Source organism: Sceloporus occidentalis, unplaced genomic scaffold, assembly GCF_023333645.1.
Source record: "Sceloporus occidentalis isolate IW3139 unplaced genomic scaffold, rSceOcc1.0.p SCAF_87, whole genome shotgun sequence".
In the NCBI taxonomy this organism is placed as follows: Eukaryota; Metazoa; Chordata; class Lepidosauria; order Squamata; family Phrynosomatidae; genus Sceloporus; species Sceloporus occidentalis.
In genome coordinates this window covers 1,428,045-1,446,829 of record NW_028317067.1, presented here as the reverse complement: position 1 = coordinate 1,446,829, position 18,785 = coordinate 1,428,045, and the positions used below count along the sequence as shown (strand labels likewise).

The 18,785-nt window shown below is 41.9% G+C and overlaps 2 protein-coding genes and 3 non-coding genes across 6 annotated transcripts; 1 reads left to right on the top strand and 4 right to left on the bottom strand.

Moving 5' to 3' along the window:
* Positions 1–7,256: 7,256 nt before the first annotated feature.
* Positions 7,257–10,439, bottom strand: LOC149284877 (translocon-associated protein subunit delta-like). The gene is made up of 6 exons (XM_089496037.1): positions 10,394–10,439; positions 9,271–9,389; positions 8,648–8,722; positions 8,156–8,245; positions 8,005–8,070; positions 7,257–7,361 (listed from the first exon to the last, which is right to left on the bottom strand). Exons 1-6 carry the CDS (start codon positions 10,437–10,439, stop codon positions 7,257–7,259), a joined length of 501 nt encoding a protein of 166 aa, XP_089352163.1.
* LOC149284880 (small nucleolar RNA SNORA42/SNORA80 family) lies at positions 7,549–7,682 on the bottom strand. Its single transcript, XR_016277813.1, has one exon. It is a non-coding gene; the product is annotated as a small nucleolar RNA SNORA42/SNORA80 family (small nucleolar RNA).
* On the bottom strand, positions 8,385–8,521 carry LOC149284879 (small nucleolar RNA SNORA42/SNORA80 family). The gene has a single exon (XR_016277814.1). It is a non-coding gene; the product is annotated as a small nucleolar RNA SNORA42/SNORA80 family (small nucleolar RNA).
* On the bottom strand, positions 8,985–9,121 carry LOC149284878 (small nucleolar RNA SNORA42/SNORA80 family). Its single transcript, XR_016277812.1, has one exon. It is a non-coding gene; the product is annotated as a small nucleolar RNA SNORA42/SNORA80 family (small nucleolar RNA).
* A 501-nt stretch (positions 10,440–10,940) lies between the features above and the next one.
* On the top strand, positions 10,941–17,716 carry LOC149284876 (isocitrate dehydrogenase [NAD] subunit gamma, mitochondrial-like). Of its 2 annotated transcripts, none has more exons than XM_089496069.1 (12): positions 10,941–11,015; positions 12,469–12,510; positions 14,337–14,434; positions 14,525–14,640; positions 14,730–14,790; positions 15,041–15,173; positions 15,962–16,095; positions 16,178–16,280; positions 16,395–16,541; positions 16,957–17,051; positions 17,143–17,203; positions 17,615–17,716. In XM_089496069.1, the coding sequence occupies exons 1-12, from the start codon at positions 10,941–10,943 to the stop codon at positions 17,714–17,716; spliced, it is 1,167 nt and encodes a 388-aa protein (XP_089352195.1). The 2 variants fall into 2 exon arrangements, with proteins under 2 accessions (XP_089352195.1, XP_089352194.1); XM_089496068.1 differs by having other exon boundaries at positions 12,469–12,531.
* Positions 17,717–18,785: the final 1,069 nt, after the last annotated feature.

Genomic DNA, 18,785 nt, shown 5'->3' with positions numbered 1-18,785 from the left:
TTGCCCAGTCAACAAGAGAAGTCAAGTGAGCCAGTAATACAGCAGCCCCAAACCCATTATACAAATGGACTCCATAGAAATCCCAGAAAGAGAGCACAGAAAGAGTGAAGGACCTAAATGTTTTCTATTTTAAGCACTAAAATGGCTATAGATATATTTTCAAGTAACGTACACAAAAGACGATAAGGCGTACTGGGCCAAAATCCTCAAATTCCGCATTCCCTTCCTAGAAGAACAGGGAAACGCAGAGTATGTACTATAAATTCTAATGGATTCTAGTTATAATATTATTTAGATTGTATTTTGACACTGGGTTTTCATTTTCACGCATGCTTAGGCATCAGTTAACCTATGACTAACCCTGTAAACAAGTTTCCTTCCCAAAAGCCATTTTTAACGTATCCAACTGTTGGAAAATCGATCATTCAGAGAGACACAAATGATTTAAATTTCTCATGCCTAGCTGGAAAATACGTACGGGCAATGAAGACACAAAAATGTGATTCTTTAGATAAAGATTTTGAGTTTATGTGCTGCCCCCTTCAGGCTGATTCAATAACTTCATGTTTTATGCTCCCTCTCTACAGGACCCGGATAAGTAAAGTGTCACTAATGAAGTGCTTTTAATGTGTCATACTTCAAAAAGACAGCGAAGAGTAGGATGAAGTCAGAATTTAAATCGCATATTCCATTATGAGCCGCACCAGAGACAATTTGCATGTCACCCACTTAACCCCAGCAACAACGGAGAAACCCATTTAATCCACTACTACAGTTACTAGATTAACCTGCTGTTAAAGACCATTGTCTTTAATGACTTGATGAACAGCAAGAAAGCTTAATGTATAATCGCGGTGGCCCTTTACCCAATATGTCGTGTTTGACCAGGCCCGATCCTGTTATATATTGTCCTCTCGATTTATACTCTCCGATTGTTCAACCTAGAAGATGATGTCATAAGACAGAATACTTGAAGGACATATTTGTAAATAGAAGAGTGCGTGCTGAAAGGATGATTTATATATTCTGAATGGAAATAACTTCCATTTCAGGTGTATTGACCTTGTTTCTGTCAATGCCCTGCTATGCATCCAAAACATCATTTTGTAAAAACAGATTATGTTACGTCAGAGCCAGATTTGTGTGGGTTTGTCAAGGTATATATTGTTCATTGTGATCACTTTATATCCTGATCTCACACTAAAGTTAGTGGGCGGTTCCGCTGACATCACAGGCTTTTTCGCTGATGTCAGTGGGAGTCCCCGCTGATGTCGCAGGAAAAGCTGCTGTTTAGGGGGACAAATTGGCATGAAGTGGGGAATGTCAGACCCTGAGTTTTCCGGCGATGACCTGGGGAAGCTGAGTTCCCAGGTGTGTACATATTGTGCATGTGGGGGAATAAGGGGGGGATTAAAACTTTTACCAGCTCTTGAGATGGTTGGGACTTGGGATAGTTGGCCATTTTATGAAAGTATGCAGAAAGGAGGTGCTCCAGGTCTTACCTGCTAAATTATGAATCCGGCCCAGTACTGAAGGACATTAAGGATATAGATCTAATATTAAAGGGCTATAGATCTGCACGTTGGATCATATGCAAATCAATGACTATAACATTAACTACATATGTAATTAAACCCTGAAAACCGGGCCGCAGTCAGCAGAGGTCCTGTGATGTCGGGGGTGTTCTCGCTCATGTCCGGGGCATGCCCGGGAAACACCCCCATTTAAATGGGAAATGGGCGGGGAGCGGGGGCGTGTCAAGACCCCGCTCCCGCGACCCGGAGGATTCGGCCAAACCCGGAGAGTTCCCAGGTGGCCAGTCCGGGCCTGTCTGCAAAAAAATTACACATTGATTAAAGGGGAATGCCCACCAAAAATGTTTATGACACGTACCAGATAGAAATACATTTTTAAAACAGTTTGCAGGCAGCTGTATATTAGCCATTTGTATGCTCAAGAAGAAAAAACAAAAATGAACAAATTAATTTAAAAGGAGAAGCAGAATGCTATACAGAGGAAACCGCAAGAATCCTACTGCATTCAAACAAGGACACGGGTAGCCTGACATTGCGGCATCATGATAAAATGCACATGTATGGCTGAAGACAAGCTCTTATCAGACTAATGAGACCTTTAATTAAGGAACATATTGTAGGAGTAAAAAAAAGTAAGATCCATGATCCACGTTATCCATTAAACAAGATGTAGCGTACTTCAGTAGCGGTTAATTTATTGCAGGTCGGACTGTCTATACACCTTTTCTGACCTTTTCGATGATAAATACAGCCACAGATGAATACAGCAATGAAATGGTTAAATTTACCTAAGATTTACCATATAAGGACCTTCCACTTTTAACCTTTTCATTATTCATCTGTAGGAACCCACCCAGCACCAAATCCATCTATATGGCATAAAAATTGGTAGGATATTACATTACGTATATATTATATAGTATATATATATATTTACATAGCGCCAGCAGAGTCTGTAAAGTTGTTACAAAAGGAACAGTAAACATTTTAAACAAAGACAATTTTAAATTGCTAATAATATTAATGCACATTAAAACATACTGATACCGAAGGAAAACAGTGCCCTGCTCTGGTGAGTTTACAATCTATTGGATTTTTGTATACTAATCCTTTTTATTTTCAATATGTAAGACAGTGGTCATGTTGTGTATATTACACACCTACCCTAACACCCACACACCTACCCTCTCATACTAAAACACACACACTTATACATATGCGCTCAGGCTTACACACACTGACACAGTCATACGAGCACATACACATACAGACACATGCTAACACACACACAAACTTATGCTAACACACATGTTTATACATACACTCTGTACATACTCTCTCATTCTTTCCCCTCCTTGCATGCATCCCTCCCTGATCTTAATCCCTTACTCTCTTTAGCCCTCGCTGGCATCCTCCCTGTCCTCACCCCCTTGCCAAAATTGGACCAATCTGGCACTTTTTTAAGAATTTTGGAGCAGCCCCCATGACCACTGGACCAGCCTGTCCCGGATCCAGCAGGCAAAGGGAATTATCCAGGAAAAAAAGTACAGGCAGATCCATAACTAGGCCTCATGGCTAGATCACAGGTTCCGCCAAACACTGATATCATATACACCTTTGGAAATGGAAAGGAGCATTGCAGTTCAAGAATGCCCCACACTTTGTGGCAGTGTCTCATTTACCTTTGGCATTGCCCTAACCCTATGCAGCTCCACCAGCCACCCCCTTCTTACTGCCGCCATTCCTTGCCGTACCGAGCTGAAGGAGACCATGGAGGACTGTGCTGACTCGGCATAGCCCTCTATAGTGTGTTGAAAGTGTTAATCAATGATCTCCCTTTTAACCAGCCCATTAAGCAGTAGACAACAGAGCGATCGGCTCGCTGTTATCTGTGGCTCTAGGCCTAGTTGGCCCCTGGCTAGAATACACCACTGCTTTGCGGGGCCTGTGGCATCTGCCCCTCTTGCCACATGAACGTTACCCCTCAGGTTAGGAAGTGGCAAGAAATCCTAAATCCGGGCTTGCGGTTATGGTAGACGGAAAGGCAGTAACTGCACTGGGAAAGGTGGGCAAACGATAGAAGGGGCAGATCGCAATCTCTTATACCAACAGGTACGTAAAGGCAGGGCCGGCCTTAGGGGTGTGCGACCTGTGCAGCCGCACAGGGCACCATGGCAACAGGGGTGCCTGCCCGGGAATTAAAACATTGGGGGGTTTTTTGTCTGTTTTTTTTTAACTTTATTTAACATCCTCCATGTTAAATAAAGTTTTTTTTAACTTTATGTAACATGGAGGATGTTAAATAAAGTTAAAACAAAAAAAAAACGGTGTTTTAGTTTAAGTCCCAGGCAGGGGCGCCGAGCGGTCGCTTGTGAAGTTTTCAGCAACCGCTCGGCGCCCCTCACTCTCCATGACTCCGTGACATGAGCGGGAAGACGGACGCCTCGCGCCCCCACCGCAGGACTCCGGCAACAAGGTAAGTAAGGATAGGGAGAGGGGGTAGATAGTGAGTAGGGCCAGGGGGGTAGTGAGTAGGGGCAGGGGGTAGTGAGTAGGGACAGGGGGGTAGATGGTGAGATGGGGCAGAGGGGGAAAGACAGTGAGAAGGAGCAGAGGGGGGAGATTTTTTCCTTTCTTTTTTTGGGATGGGGGGTGCCAGAGGAGTAGTCCGCACAGGGTGCCAGAACACTTAAGGCCGGCTCTGCGTAAAGGTATTGCAGACGAGGCCACCGTACAATGCAGCCGTAATCTATCAGCTACCCACAGACATGATCTTCCGTAGAGACACAGGAACATCGTCTCCCTGGTGGACGGAGGCGTTAGAATCGTGGTTGGGATTACTGTTCTCCCAGCTGCAGCCTGATGATGTCCGCCCTCGTCACGTACCTCCCGGGGTGCAACCTTGCAACGAACACAAATTCCACGCGCATGACATGACAGATAATAAACTGTTCCAATATTAGACTCTGGACGTCTCGGTAAATCAGGTGACTTGGCAAGTGTATCCAATCATGCCCTATCAAGTATTTGCTGAGTACACTGAACAAATGATCCATATAGAGCCCAATCAATATTGATTTCCTGCTATATGCTAATTTATTCCTGATGGATGCGCGTTCCCCCTACACACCAGTTAATTGCCTCGGCTGATGGATTACGATAGTATATTTATATTGCTGCCTATATAAATAAAAATGATAGTTTTAATTATTACTGATGACCGTCAGCAACAAAAAAACTCCCCTTCCCGATCACATTTATTTTGTACGGATGCCAATTGTTTCCTCTTTATTACATTGCACTAAAAACACAATAAAAAGTGTAACTGCAGTGTATACATAAGTACTTTTATCTGACGATCAATATCATTGTCCAGCTGTATATTAGATACTTATATTGCAGGTTTATCTAATTATTCCCACAAGAGCCTTAACCTTAGAGGTTTTGTTTTTTTAATTTGCATACAATTAATATTTCAGGGGTTAATGGCACACACAGAAACGGTAATCACATTCAGGTTTTTTTATTATGATGGAATATTCCTTTTATTGATTTATTATTTCAGAATCTTAGAAGACATTTTATTCTGGCTCATACCAAAGCATCATCGGAATTTGGGTTGCTTGTAATATACAGACATACACATGCATATAGACACGCTTTTTCCATAAGGAGCCTCAGACTCCATCTTTGAGGGTAATTATGAAGCATATCCAAGTCTCTACATTGATGCAAAGACTAGGATATGCCGGTTTCTTAAATATGGAGACGCTTGCATCTGATTGTCTATCTCATAGGAGAAAAACCTGAGCAAATCTAACTTTTCAGCATCCACATGAACCTTGGAGCCAATCTACATTCATGGATCCAGCAGTATTGGTGAAGAGGACCTTTAACTCAAAGGTAACTTAGTGCTTCACATCTAGCGCATATACTAGGGGATAACAAAAAGCTGATGGAAGTGATACGGAGTGCTCCTCAATAGACAACATGTCTATATTTTGATAATTATATGACGGAGTTGCCTTGGTCTTTTTAACTGACAGGCGCTCTACATACATGCCTACAGATCATTGAGAGAATAGCTAACTGGGGCTATTGATTCTCTTCCTTCGCTTCATCCATCACTGTTCAGCCGGAAAAATTTTCTTTGTTCCGTTCCATCCACCGAAAGTCGTGTAGGTAAAATCTAGAGGCATCAGATTTTTCTACATAAGGAATGGTGGATTAAGCTAGTTGGTTCTAAACGCTGAAAAATGTTGGCAATACATATTTCACATTATCATATATAGTGAATATTAGTCATGCAAGTTACCATGGCAACATGCTGATGTAGGCAAAGTTATAATGACGGGTATCTAACCAATATGTTACAGATATACAGGAATGGGGGGGGGGGGGAAGAGTGCTGGGAGGGTGGAATAGGTACCGTACTGTCACCCCTGGACATAGCACGAGATTATGGAGAGGGATTAAAGGACGTAGGTTATTAGGAACCTAACATGAGAAATGTACCAAATGGCAAAATAGAATGGAACAATACATTATAACGAGAGGGAAACAAATGGCAAGATTATAAAGATCTGTAAAAAAGGAACGTAGCAATGGTGGGGAGGGGTGCTGAAATGTTGGAAAAAGTTTGAAAATGGGCAAAAGGTCAACAGCATATACAACAGGGGTGTCCAACCTACAGCCCACCAGCTGCTGCAGGACTACATCTCCCATACTCCTCTGCCAGGTCCTTAGCTGAAAGAGCATTATGGGAGAGGTAGTCCTGCAGCAGCTGGAAGGCCACAGGTTGGACACCCTTGCTTTAAAGAGTTCAAGGGAGTTCCACTAGGGTTTTACATACTGTGACCCTTCATTTTCAACACATCAGTGACTACCCTGACCCCACCACATCTGGCTATTTTGTGGTCATTAGATACCTTTTGAGAATAATATAGAACAGACTGGTCATGTTTCTCTAGATGGATAGACTCTCGCAATACATTTCAGCTTCACGCAGTCAGGGGAGAATTCAAATAATTGAATTCCAGACCGATCTGGGAGATTACAACCGTTTTTGGTTTCTGAATGTATCAAACAATGAAATTATGACAGAGCACAGCTTCATGATTTGGGATGTGTTTATCTCAAATAGGTGGTGCAAAAAGTTAAGTTGTGCTAGGCAGCCACCATACCACTGAAAGAAAGCCTTTAAATATAATGTAGCAATGCTGTGATGAGTAGACTGTATTTGAAGTGTCCCTTAACCTACGTTTCTAATAAATTTTGATATGCCAAAGGTTGGAGAGTACTGTCCCTTTTAAATTTTATCCAATGCTAATTTAAACGAGTGCAGATCTGTCAATGGATTAATAGTGAGGTGACCCATAAGGTGTTTTGTTTATGGGATTGGGGTGCAGCACATTGCCTACATATTTCTGGTCATATGCAAGGCTATGCATTAAGTATCTGCCATTTTAATATACAACATTTTCTGTGGGCAAACATTGCGGCATGTTGCATATTGTGCACAAGGCTTATTAAAATCAGTCTTTTTTGTGCATCTCTTTATGGATGTCAATGAGGGAAGAAAATATAAACCATTTGCTAGAAGGCAGTCATCATAAATAGGACAAAACTATTGTATAGAAAAATTTTTATTAGCGGGTATTGACAAAAACACAATTCTGTACACCAAGACACATTCCCTTCCCTGGACATGTGTAGCTTTGATCACGCCTGGATGTTACTCTTTGCAGTATATGCAGTGTAATAGACCAAGATTCCTATAAGACCAGCCAGGACTTCTGTGGATACCCAAGGACCATTCCATGCTCCCTAAAAAACAAGAAGCATCAAATTACCCTAGGCACTATTACCCTGTTTCACGCATTACGCTCATCTACTAGGACAGGGGTGTCCAACCTGCGGCCCTCCAGCTACTGCAGGACTACAAGATGCTGCAAGATGTAGTCTTGCAGCAGCTGGACGGCTGCAGGTTGGACACCCCTGTACTAGGAACAGAGAATGTGCAGCCCTCATCAGTGATCAGACCTATGGGACTGAGATCTGTCAATGGTTAGGAGCTGCAGCTCACTTTAGCATGGAGTACACTATGATGGGGCACAAAGAGACCCCACCATAAATCCAATGCCATGCTTTGGCCACTATGAACTTTGTCTACATTACATTCCCCCATTATCTAGTACAGCAACCTTTTATAAACAACTTTGAGACATTCTACCTCCACCAAGTGGATTAGGATTAAAAAAAAATATATATATACATTAGTTTTTAAGGTTCTGAAACATTTTTTAATCATTTTGCGAACATTTCCTGTAAACGATCTTTCACTTGTCTATACATTATTTTTGGGAAGTTAAAAAGTACTATTAAACAGTGCCTTACTTACATCACTAGTCCCAAACAACTCATAGCCAATTACCCTCTCCACGCAGCACTACTCAAAAGGTACGCTTACCCTGTGATCAACATCTACTGTGAAGAGCGGTTTGATGGCAGAAATATCTTCATTGTTCCTCTGTGCCTGTGGATGAGACATGTGTCATTGTTACTACCGACATAAAATAATCAGAGAGAAAACAATACTAATTACTTTCTGATTTGCTGACCTTTCGCAACAGACTGTAGGATTCCTCATCAAAGAATTTCACTTCGTAGGTTCCTGAACGGGCATTTTTGTGTTCAAGACTCCAAGATACCTGAAAGGAAACATTGCCCAATGATCACTACTCTGGAAAGCTGCCCTAAAAGGACTTTCCAAAGTCAACGAGAGGTATCTCAACATATAAAGGCGCATAACTGGTAAAGAAGCATACTCTCGGTAGTAGCATCCTAAGGCGATGTGCTGCTCACTTCAGTGATCAGGTCTATGGTGAAAGGGACCTGCCAATGGTTCGGAGCAGTTATTTAATATTGCATGGGATACACTATGGAGTTGCCACAGTACAGACTCCACCATAAATCCATTACCATGCACAAACATTTCAGAGCCAGAATGTAAAGGTTTAGCAAATAAGAAACATTCTGTCTTTCAGTTTTGAGATGTTAAAAACTAAAGGGAACTAGAAAAGTGGTCAAGAGCACCTAGGGCTTTTTCCTACCTGGTACCGTCCAATGTCCTGACCTCTGGTTACAGGGAATTGTTTTCCATTCACATCAGCATAAAGTGCAACATTCTGCAAAGGAAGAAGAAAAAAAACATTTAAACATTTAACTGTAGTTGCTTTTTATTTTTACCGTAAGATGCCTACCTGGTGGCTGCCTCCTTACAACCCGTCTGTCAGGGGTGATGGGTGAAATGCATTGCCACATTGTGCCCCTGGCAAGGTACCAGAAAATAAAGAGTAGGCAGGGCTCAAAAGCTCTGCATAGTTTCTCATTGAAACCCTCTTCATAAAAATGAGCTTTATACTGGTAGATGTTTTTACAGAGGGGAAACAATGTGCTGCTCACTTCAGTGATCAGGCCTATGGGTAAAGAGACCGGCCAATGGTTCGGAGCAGCAGGTCACTTTAGCATGGGGTACACTATGAAGAAGTCACTTGGTAGACCTCATCATAAATCCATGTCCATGCTTCTACTGCAAAGCAAGCTATACGGCAGTGTTGCAGCCATGGCTAGCAAGGATCTGAAGTCCATAACCATGGGATGGCCATAGGTAGCCACCTGTGTTCTTCAGCATTTTAACCCTTTAAGGGTGGAAACTGGATCACTTATAACTCACCTGAGCCCCATTGCTACAAGTAAGAGAGATCTCCACAATGAAAACCACTTCTGAGGAAATAACCGCGTCGGAGGTAGTGTAGTAAGAAGGAGTAATCACAGGCTCCGTGCAGGTCTCAGCTGAAACAATATAGACAAAAACCACGGTAAGTATACATGGCAAGGGGAAACTATAAGGCGTTTCTATACTTTCACTTCACTCTCAGGGACACCGACACACAGTTACAATGACAAGGCCAGAATTTTGGTGTAATTGACAGATAAGGGGGTAATTATAATCTACTTGTACTGGCTGATGGCAGTTTGTGAATTCTTTACTAAAGCTGGATCTGTCTGCAAAGCAGCTGGACTAAAAGTTAAATATTAAGATAACCTGTACAGCTCTCTTCAGTGATCAGGCTTATAGTTAACATAACCCGCCAATGGTTCGGAGCAGCAAATTTTCTTTAGCATGGTGTACACTACGAGGAGATCACCAAACAGACCCCACCATAAATCCATGTCCATGCTTCGACCTCCGCGGCACACAACGAAAAGCTCGCTACATATGTATACGGGAACAAGAATATTCTATAATTTAATATTCCTCCACGGGCATTCTATTGGGCTTATCAGGCTTTGTCATGGCCACCCCTAACTTATGAATGATATAACATCATCGCCCGTATTCACATTAACAAAAAGAAACGGGAGATATTCGTTAAATGAGTTCATAACATGGTGCACTGACAATTAGCGGAATACGAAAATGTCCAAGTTAACCCTGTGCATTCCCCCAAACGGTACAGAACTACGCCAGCCTGCAGAACTCTTCCAGTGGCCAGCTTAATGAACAGGCCCCTTATCAGATCACTGCTCTATTGTAATATATATATATATATATATATATATATATATATATATATATATATATATATACATATACACACACACATATATTCTATATGGTAATTAATTTACTCCTAAAGACACCATTTTGCCGGAAAGCGCTCTAGTAATACTTTGAGATAAGTCCCTAGATGGTTCACACGCCCGGTGACAGATAGAGATATAATAAACGAATTGAATATACAGGGATTCTTCTGTGACTAATGCAAATTACATAAGGGGTCGCCTATACTCACCCATACACCCTACCAGGGCAAGCAGCACCGCCACCAACACCCGCATTGTCCGTGCCATGGTCCAAAGTGGGACACGACACGATAGAGCCGCTGCAAAGGACTATGGGATGCGGGCGGAGCCTCTCTGGGCCAGCTCAGCGTATGGCGCATTGCATCACGGGCGACGTGTCAAACCAGAGTTTCATTACTGACGCCATGTTTTGTATGGGCACATTTGCAGCTAACTGGCCATATTACGGGTAACTTTTCAGTGTTATTGTTGGGTAATTATATTATTAAATAAATAAGTTATTAGCACGTGAAGAATAATTTTTTGTGTTGAGTGTTTTTCTACACTTTGCGCTCACCTTGCCAGTACTCAAAATGGCGATGAAAAACGTTCCACCCTTCACATGCTTTGCTAGCAGGAACTAGCCGTGGAACGTCGTCATGCGCCTGCGTTGTAGCGAGCAAGCGCTAGCTTTCTACGCATGCGCAAAAGACGCGGCGGTCGGTCACATTGAAGTGTTTTGAGCAAGCGCAGAACCCATAGTTGACAACTTGAATCATGGCCGCCCGCACAGTGTTAAGTACCTACCGCCTGCTGTCACCTCTACAGATTGGGATCAGACAGCCTCAACAGGTAAGGCGCGCCAATGAATTCTGTGCCTATTAATACCGTGTCCCGTAATTGATTAGATGTTTTCCCTGATTAATTAGAAGACCCCCAATTAAGTGACTGCAGACATGTGACCAATGCAAGCAGTTGTCAGTTTTTTTCCCTGACCTTAGTTGTCAATGGAGAGGAGGATTCTGGGATATGTAGATATTTAGCTCCAGTTATGTCCGCCCTTTTAGAGTATCCTATAAAACCACATCAGTGCTGAATATTTTAGTCTAGTCCTGTTATAGCGTTAAACATTTAGTTTTTTACCCCAAATAAGACTGTCACCCACTAGATGTATATTAGATGTATTCTTTGCTGCTGCCCGCCCAAACCAGTGTCTCAGGCTGCAGAGTATTAATTAATTAAAACACTAAAGAAGAGAGGTCCCTTTAAAGTTCTATATTGTCCACCTTTCAAATGCATGGGGAGTATTTTACTGAACCCCCCCCCCCATATGCTTTCACCCCGTCCCACGCTCCTATTTTCCGTGCAGGATATGAGTTTATGGCCGAACGCATTTCCCTGCATATAATGTACTTGCCTCTTGTTGGCTTGATTTGATGAATGCTGCGGAGGGGACAGGGGTCTGTTCAAACCGCAAGTGCTCTTGTTGATTTCAATTGAAGCACTTTCCTGCCACTGGTAGGCGGCTTCAAGCTCCAATCAGTGGCAAGAATCATTGGACCACGGAGGAGGAGTGCAGCTGCAGCTTCTACCTCAGGTCATTGCAATGCTGTACTAGCCATTCTTCTTTACTGGGACAGTAAACATTTCTTTTGACTAAAGCTTGAGTTGTTAGTCTAGGTAAAGAGGTAGCTGCAGCGCTCCGGGAGGTTCTCTACAATCCACATATGGATAGCCAGTTATCAGTTAACTAAAATCCAAGACGCTGCCAAGTGCAGCAGGACGAAAGTTTGAAGCCCCTCTGTTGAGTTATTAGGCCAAGTCCCCATTGACCCGCTTCCCGTGCTTCTGAATTGCCGAGTTGCTATGCTTTCCACGCTTAACCAAATCGGCTTGAAATGTGGCCAAGCTAGCAGTTGATATAGCCTTAGAGATTATGAAATTTGCTCCGTTACATTTTCTTTGCCACTCTACTTTACAACTTGCTTTGACATGACCATAATTCAATAGACCCCAGAAGCTTTTGTGGTACACCCAACAAATATGTTGGGAATTAAAATCCCATTCTCTCTTAAATAGTACTATTAATTATGTATTAATAGTAATATTGGAATGCACAGTGCCAAAATCCATGTTCAAATTATTTTGGGAATAAGAATTTTTCAACACTGAAGGTTCTGAAAGACTCCTTCACTCTATCCACCGACTGAAGGGTCACTTGTGGAAGCCTGCTGTATCTTCTACCCGATGACTCTTCCGAATGCCATATACTTCATATTACATTAACTGGTGTGTTTATTTTCAGTTTCTGTCTTCCGTGTGGACTCAACACAGGGACTACTCTTCGGTAAGGATCGATGATAAAATTGTACGCTCCATTTCTTATATTTCAATTTGTTTTAATGCTCTATTTACATGTAACGTTGGGGTCCGTTCTGAAAAATATTATTTCCCTTAAGAATGGTGTTTTGAAGGTTTCTTTAAAAGAACAGTAACATTAAGTGAAAAGACATGTTCCAGGTCAATATATTTTTTACTACTTCTGAATTAAATTTTGGGGGAAGAAGAGGGAAAAAAATCTAGCTCTAGGTATTTTGTATGTCCACAAGATCTATACAGTGTTGTTTTGTATACATTGTTAAGATTACAGATGGACGGCTTGGGAAGGTTATTCATACATTAATCTCCACTTAATATATTCAAAACAAACACCAAACGTCACACACGGGACATATTTGCGATACCTTCAAAAAGTATATTGAATAATTAAAAAAAAATCAGTTAAGAGGCAGTAGTGATTAATTAACCTTACAATGTAGGACGCCCCAGGTCGATCAAAGAAATGTTAACAAGACCCACTACTCCACGGAATTAAACAAAGTATCAGTGCCCCTTCATCTGAAAGACCACATGCATGTAAACCAGGTTATACTTTATTATTTGCACTGAAATTACACGGTAATACATGAAAAGCAATACTGGTACATGGTGGAGCAACAAGGTTCCTTTGCTTGGCGATGGTACCACTTTTAGCCTTTAGTACCATAACTGTGCTCTATACATACTGTTACACCAGCTGTGGTTTTGAAAAATATTGACTTCCATTTTTTATGGGGGCAAACCAGTAAATTTTACAGTTTAATGGACCAAACTACTTAAACAGAGCTTGTGGTTTCAGCCTGGCTCATGATTAGGAGAAGACCTCCCCTGGTCACTCCAGTCTGGCTGTCGCTGAGCATAATGGTGGCCTGATTTTCCGTATGCTGGTAGGGCATTTGACTGGTGCCCCGTTCATGCCCGAGTTGGGTGCAGTAGTGGTGTCCTTCAGTGTTTACTCTTGCAAAGCTATTCCTAAAAAGAACCAGGTCATGAACCTGGAGGAACCCTGCTGAAGCTCTGCACCCAATGGAGTATGTTGGCCAGAGCATGTTGTGATGTTATACACCACTGACTGTTTTTTCTTCTGTTTCTGACAGCAGCATATTATAGTAAGTATATATATTTACGTGTGGGTTTGTGTTTTTATTATTTCTGCGTTACAGTGATTAATGGGAATTTATACTCCAAAAAAAGTGGGAAAAAATGCCTCTCTTTACCTTGATACAAAAGTTGCGATTCATCTCAAGTTACAAAATAAGGATGCAGGCAGTTGCCATCTTATTTTTTTTAGTAGATCTAACATGAGCTGTTGTTTCTCAAACAAATTGTAAATTAACCTTTTGGGGTTTTTTTGTGTGTAATTAACATTTGTAAGCATGGGTATACACAGGACAACAAATCTTCACAGCTGGTGTCCTATTGATGATCCAGATTTCTAAAGTTTATTGAACTGGATTTTGATCCTTTAAGACCATTGAACAACTTTTAGTAAGAATACTAAGCTGTGCAGCTGTAAAATTGTAATACTTTTTTTTGATTATAACTTCCCATTAAACATGAGCATGTATGTGACTGCTTTCATTCCCGATCAGGCATTGGGGTAGCTCAACCCCTGGCTGCTGCCCTCGCTTCTCATTGTAGTTGCCTAACATCATAGCTTAGAGTGTAATTTTGCAATGGAGATTTATTTGTGATCTATTTTTTTAACCCTCTAATTACCAAAAAATCACATCTCTAGCACTAAAATTCATTAAAGGCTGAGGGTTAACGTCTTTCTCTTGTGTCTGGTTAAAGCCGCCACCAGCAAAGTATGGAGGACGACACACTGTTACGATGATCCCAGGAGATGGAATCGGACCTGAGCTTATGCTGCATGTGAAAGAGGTTTTTAGGTATGCTGTTACTGCCTTTGTTGTCATTGCCCAAGAGGTCAGGTTGCCCGTGGGTTCTCTTATTTCTGAAGGGTTTTCGCTTTCTGTTAGGCATGCCTGCGTACCGGTGGATTTTGAGGTGGTGAATGTGAATTCTACTTCTACCAATGAGGATGACATTCAGAATGCCATTACTGCCATCAGGAGGAACAGGGTGGCACTCAAAGGTTTGTATTTTTCCAAACCAATACTGCGTCTGCCTCCATGATGAGCCGAAATGTGGACTTACACAAACTGTTTTTGTTGTGCTTTACAGGTAACGTCGAAACAAACCACAACATGCCTCCATCCCACCGATCCCGAAATAATTTGCTCCGGTGAGTTGATGGTTCTTTATGTTCTAATGCAAAAGGTGGCGCTTAATGTAGGATAGCTAATACTAGCTCAGCGACGGTTAAAGAAACCCAAAACATTTTGTCATGATGCATTCTACAGATTCATCAAAAGGAATCTCATTACATGTGCTTCTAACTAAACAGGTGGAAGTGTGTGCTAGTGAAGACATGGAAGACATATAATTGTGAAGACATATAATTTGTGTTTTACGTGCATTTATTATATCTCCAGCACAAGCCTTGACCTTTATGCCAACGTCATCCACTGTCAGAGTCTCCCCGGAGTGCAGACCCGCCACAAGGACATCGACATCCTGATAGTGCGTGAAAACACAGAAGGGGAATACAGCAGCCTGGAACATGAGGTATGGGCAAATGAATTTGGTCCTGACCGTACCCCTCTTACACTAAAGTTTTAGTTAACTTCTAGTTAAAGTAATGGAAAAGTACGGCTGCTCAGCACCAATTTCTTCTTAGTTTTAAAGACAAATCCCATAATGCATTGGTTAGAAACACGCATAAGAGAACACACAAAAGCCTAGAAAGTGGAAGGGCTTATTAGTTGAGAGTTGTCAGGAGAGCTGTGGCTCACTTCACCATTTACTATGAAGGACCAACACTGATAAGTTTCTCCAGCATGATGGACTTAGCTGGCCCTGTATAAGGTATAATTCAGTAGGTGAGCGGACTTTGGAGAACAGATTTAACAATAGGTTATCCTGCAGCAGAAGCTCACTGGGGTTGAGCCATCATAATGCACAGGGAAGTGAGGAAGTTGAAACCACCACTCTTCCATAAGTGGATGGACCCAAGAGTCTTACCAACAAGTCTTTATTGTTTTATTGTTTAGTTCTATCTTTAGCTGCCTGCCGCCTTTTCTCAGGCAGATTCTACCTATTCGTACCCAGTCTACCGGTTTTCACCCAAACTGTGAGTTATGTTAGCCGAATATAGACTTTTGTATTGGGCCCCAGAAGAGCTAGGGTCCTAGGTAGTATTTGATACCTTCTCAGGCGTTTCAAGGAGCTCTGCATTGTATTTTTGTGAATGTTTTGCCCATGACACATGTTTTGCCAAACGTTTCTAGTAACACCTGTTAGCTGAGGGACAAGCGATTTAAAAAAAAAACAACTTTATTCTCCTTGTCATGCAGAGCGTGTCCGGAGTGGTGGAAAGCCTGAAGATCATCACTCGGGTCAATTCTTTACGCATTGCTGATTACGCATTCAAACTGGCCAGAGAGCAGGGGCGGAAGAAGATCACAGCAGTGCACAAAGCCAACATCATGTATGCCGTAGGGGGTAGCCGGGTGGGTTGCTGTGGTATAAAGCGCATGGGTTCCATATCATTTATTGAATGTCTTTTATAGGAAGCTGGCCGATGGGCTGTTTCTGCAGTGCTGTAAGGAAGTGGCATCTGGTTATCCTGATATTAGCTTCGAGAGTATGATTGTTGACAACACTACGATGCAGGTTAGTATCGAAAATATCACTCGGCCACAGCTCTCCACGATGATTTGGGGAATAAATTATTTTCACGCATGTTAAACGTTCTTTAAGACAATGCCTTGCTTCTTCTTACTGCAGCTGGTATCGTGCCCGCAGCAATTTGATGTCATGGTGATGCCAAACCTTTATGGTAACATTGTAAACAATGTTTGCGCTGGCCTGGTCGGTGGTCCTGGACTTGTTCCAGGAGCAAATTATGGAAAGGTGTACGCTGTCTTTGAAACGGTAAGAAATGTTCCACCTATATAATTGTGTTTAGAAGATATTTGAGACTTTTTTTTTCGAAGCTAAACAAGCCCCTTCATCTATCTCAGCACAGGGCACATGAGCAACAACCCAGATTGATCACATACCTGATGTAAAGACTAACCTTTAATCAGTCCTTGGTCTCATCGTGGATCCAGTATAGCTTTATGCATATCCCATGTATGTCCCTCTATGTGTTGACCACTTCCACTTCTACTGGGAGGCTGCTCCCCTTATCAACCACCCTCTTTGGGTGACACAACATAAACTGAGGGGTGTTTAATATTAATTAAAAACATGAAAATCTTTGTAGTAAAGTTTGGTTAATGAGAATTATTTAAAATACATTTTCTATAGTTTATGTAGAAAAAATATACTCATTCTTCTTTGACAGGCTACCAGAAACACAGGAAAAAGTATCGCCAACAAAAATATTGCAAATCCGACAGCAATGCTTCTGGCCAGCTGCATGATGTTGGACCATCTCAAGTACGACCATTTGATAGATATCATCTCTGTCTGGCAGTGCCTTTTTTGCTGTCAGTGTGCTCCTCATGTACTAACTTGTTTGTTTTGGCAGGTTGCACAGCTACGCGGCTTCCATTCGTAAAGCTATTCTGGGCAGTATGAATGAACACCGGGTAAGATGACCATCCTTATCTAATGAGTGGCTGTGCAGGCCGATACATGAGTCAGGGATGACAGCTGGATGTGGTCCAAAGAGACCAGCGTTTGGGAATTATCACTGACCGAGGAATTCTATTTGATGCACGCGTTCCAAGCGACTCCAGTTCGTTTAATACGATCGTATGTAGGTGTTGAATTTGGAAGATGAATCACACAGCGCAAGGAATTCTTCAAAGCATAGGTCTTTAGGCCATAACTGGGTGGTCCAGATCTCAGACCGAGAAGATAATCCATGGCTATGTTCACGAGCCGATGCGTAGGGGGGTTATGTTTAAAAAGTGACCGCTTGTACAACTGTTTCTGCTGTTTGGACCATACCATTGGTTGCTCTGGCAGGTTTAAATCATCTTGTGTTTCCTCCACAGATGCACACGCCTGATATCGGCGGCCAGGGCTCCACCTCTGAAGTTGTGCAGTCCATCTGCAGGCAAATTATTATCAAAAATGGCCGGGCTGTAACAGTCTGAAAGGTGAGGTATCACCACAGCCGGGTGTTCTGATGGAAGTTGATTGACCAGACATGCTTAAGCATAGATAATTTAGAAACTGACACTGTTTCCCTTTCTTCCCTTCTTTCTTTCTGCCAGTTATATTCTCAAATAGAAAACTATATGTACAGCTTATTGCTTACCCGGCTGTGTACCCAAGAAACCCCATCATCCAGTCACATGGTATAAACCACTTGTAAAATACTGCCCCCTGGCAGTGATTGAGGGTTACACACTCCACACATCTTTTCAGATACAACCATGACTGTGTTCTGGGGTTTGTATGCATCATTTTGCTTGTTGGGTGTTTAAAGGAACAGCCAACCCCATTAAAACAATTATCACATTTTACTTTGAAGTCCTTGCATGTTGTTTCTGTTAGGAACAAAATGCATGGCTACCCAGCACTTACTGTCTGCTGACGAGGCTAACACGACAATAACATGTACAACGAACCGGAAGGAGACGCACGAGAAGATTGCGTTATGGACGGCCACGCGCAGATACCCAGCACCACTAACTTAACAGCTTAGGTAACTTAAACCATATTGTTAGGGGCGCAGATTCTTCTAAAAGCAGAGACTCAATGTGTAATTTATTTTGGGATATATTTTGGCCTTTGTTTTTCACTTGGCATGTATGTATTCTTTTTTTGAATATAAAGCTCTTCTTGTGAATGTAAGCCTGTGTTTGGGAGAGCGTGTCTTTTAAAGCCATGTTCTTGTACTAGTGATCTGTAACTAAAAACATTGAACACATGCTATATTTGGTGTAACTGTAATAATCTCTTGGAAAATATGTAATAAAGTGAGTCACTCCACAGGTTCTAAATGTCTTAGTATATAATGTGATATATATAATATTGTTGATACAACACTATATCTTAAAGAGCAAGCTCAATGAGCCTGATGTGATATTGTGGTCTGGTTCAACACGAGAGGAAAAAATTAATACAGCCCCTCGATCGCCCATACACAAAGCACAAAAAGTAAAGGTAAAAGTGAACTGTTAATATCAATTTAATCACAATATACACACATTCCAAACA

What these genes read in the sequence shown, in the direction of transcription:
- LOC149284877 (XM_089496037.1), bottom strand. Translation starts at nt 10,439, where the DNA reads ATGCGGGTGTTGGTGGCGGTGCTGCTTGCCCTGGTAGGGTGTATGG. An exon ending in AGGACATTGGACGGTACCAG is followed by an intron (nt 8,246 to 8,647) that starts GTAGGAAAAAGC and finishes GTTTCCTTTCAG; the next exon opens with GTATCTTGGAGTCTTGAACA. An exon ending in CAGTAGATGTTGATCACAGG is followed by an intron (nt 7,362 to 8,004) that starts GTAAGCGTACCT and finishes CTTGTTTTTTAG; the next exon opens with GGAGCATGGAATGGTCCTTG.
- LOC149284876 (XM_089496068.1), top strand. Translation starts at nt 10,941, where the DNA reads ATGGCCGCCCGCACAGTGTTAAGTACCTACCGCCTGCTGTCACCTCTA. An exon ending in GAACAGGGTGGCACTCAAAG is followed by an intron (nt 14,641 to 14,729) that starts GTTTGTATTTTT and finishes TGTGCTTTACAG; the next exon opens with GTAACGTCGAAACAAACCAC. An exon ending in GCAGTATGAATGAACACCGG is followed by an intron (nt 17,204 to 17,614) that starts GTAAGATGACCA and finishes TTTCCTCCACAG; the next exon opens with ATGCACACGCCTGATATCGG.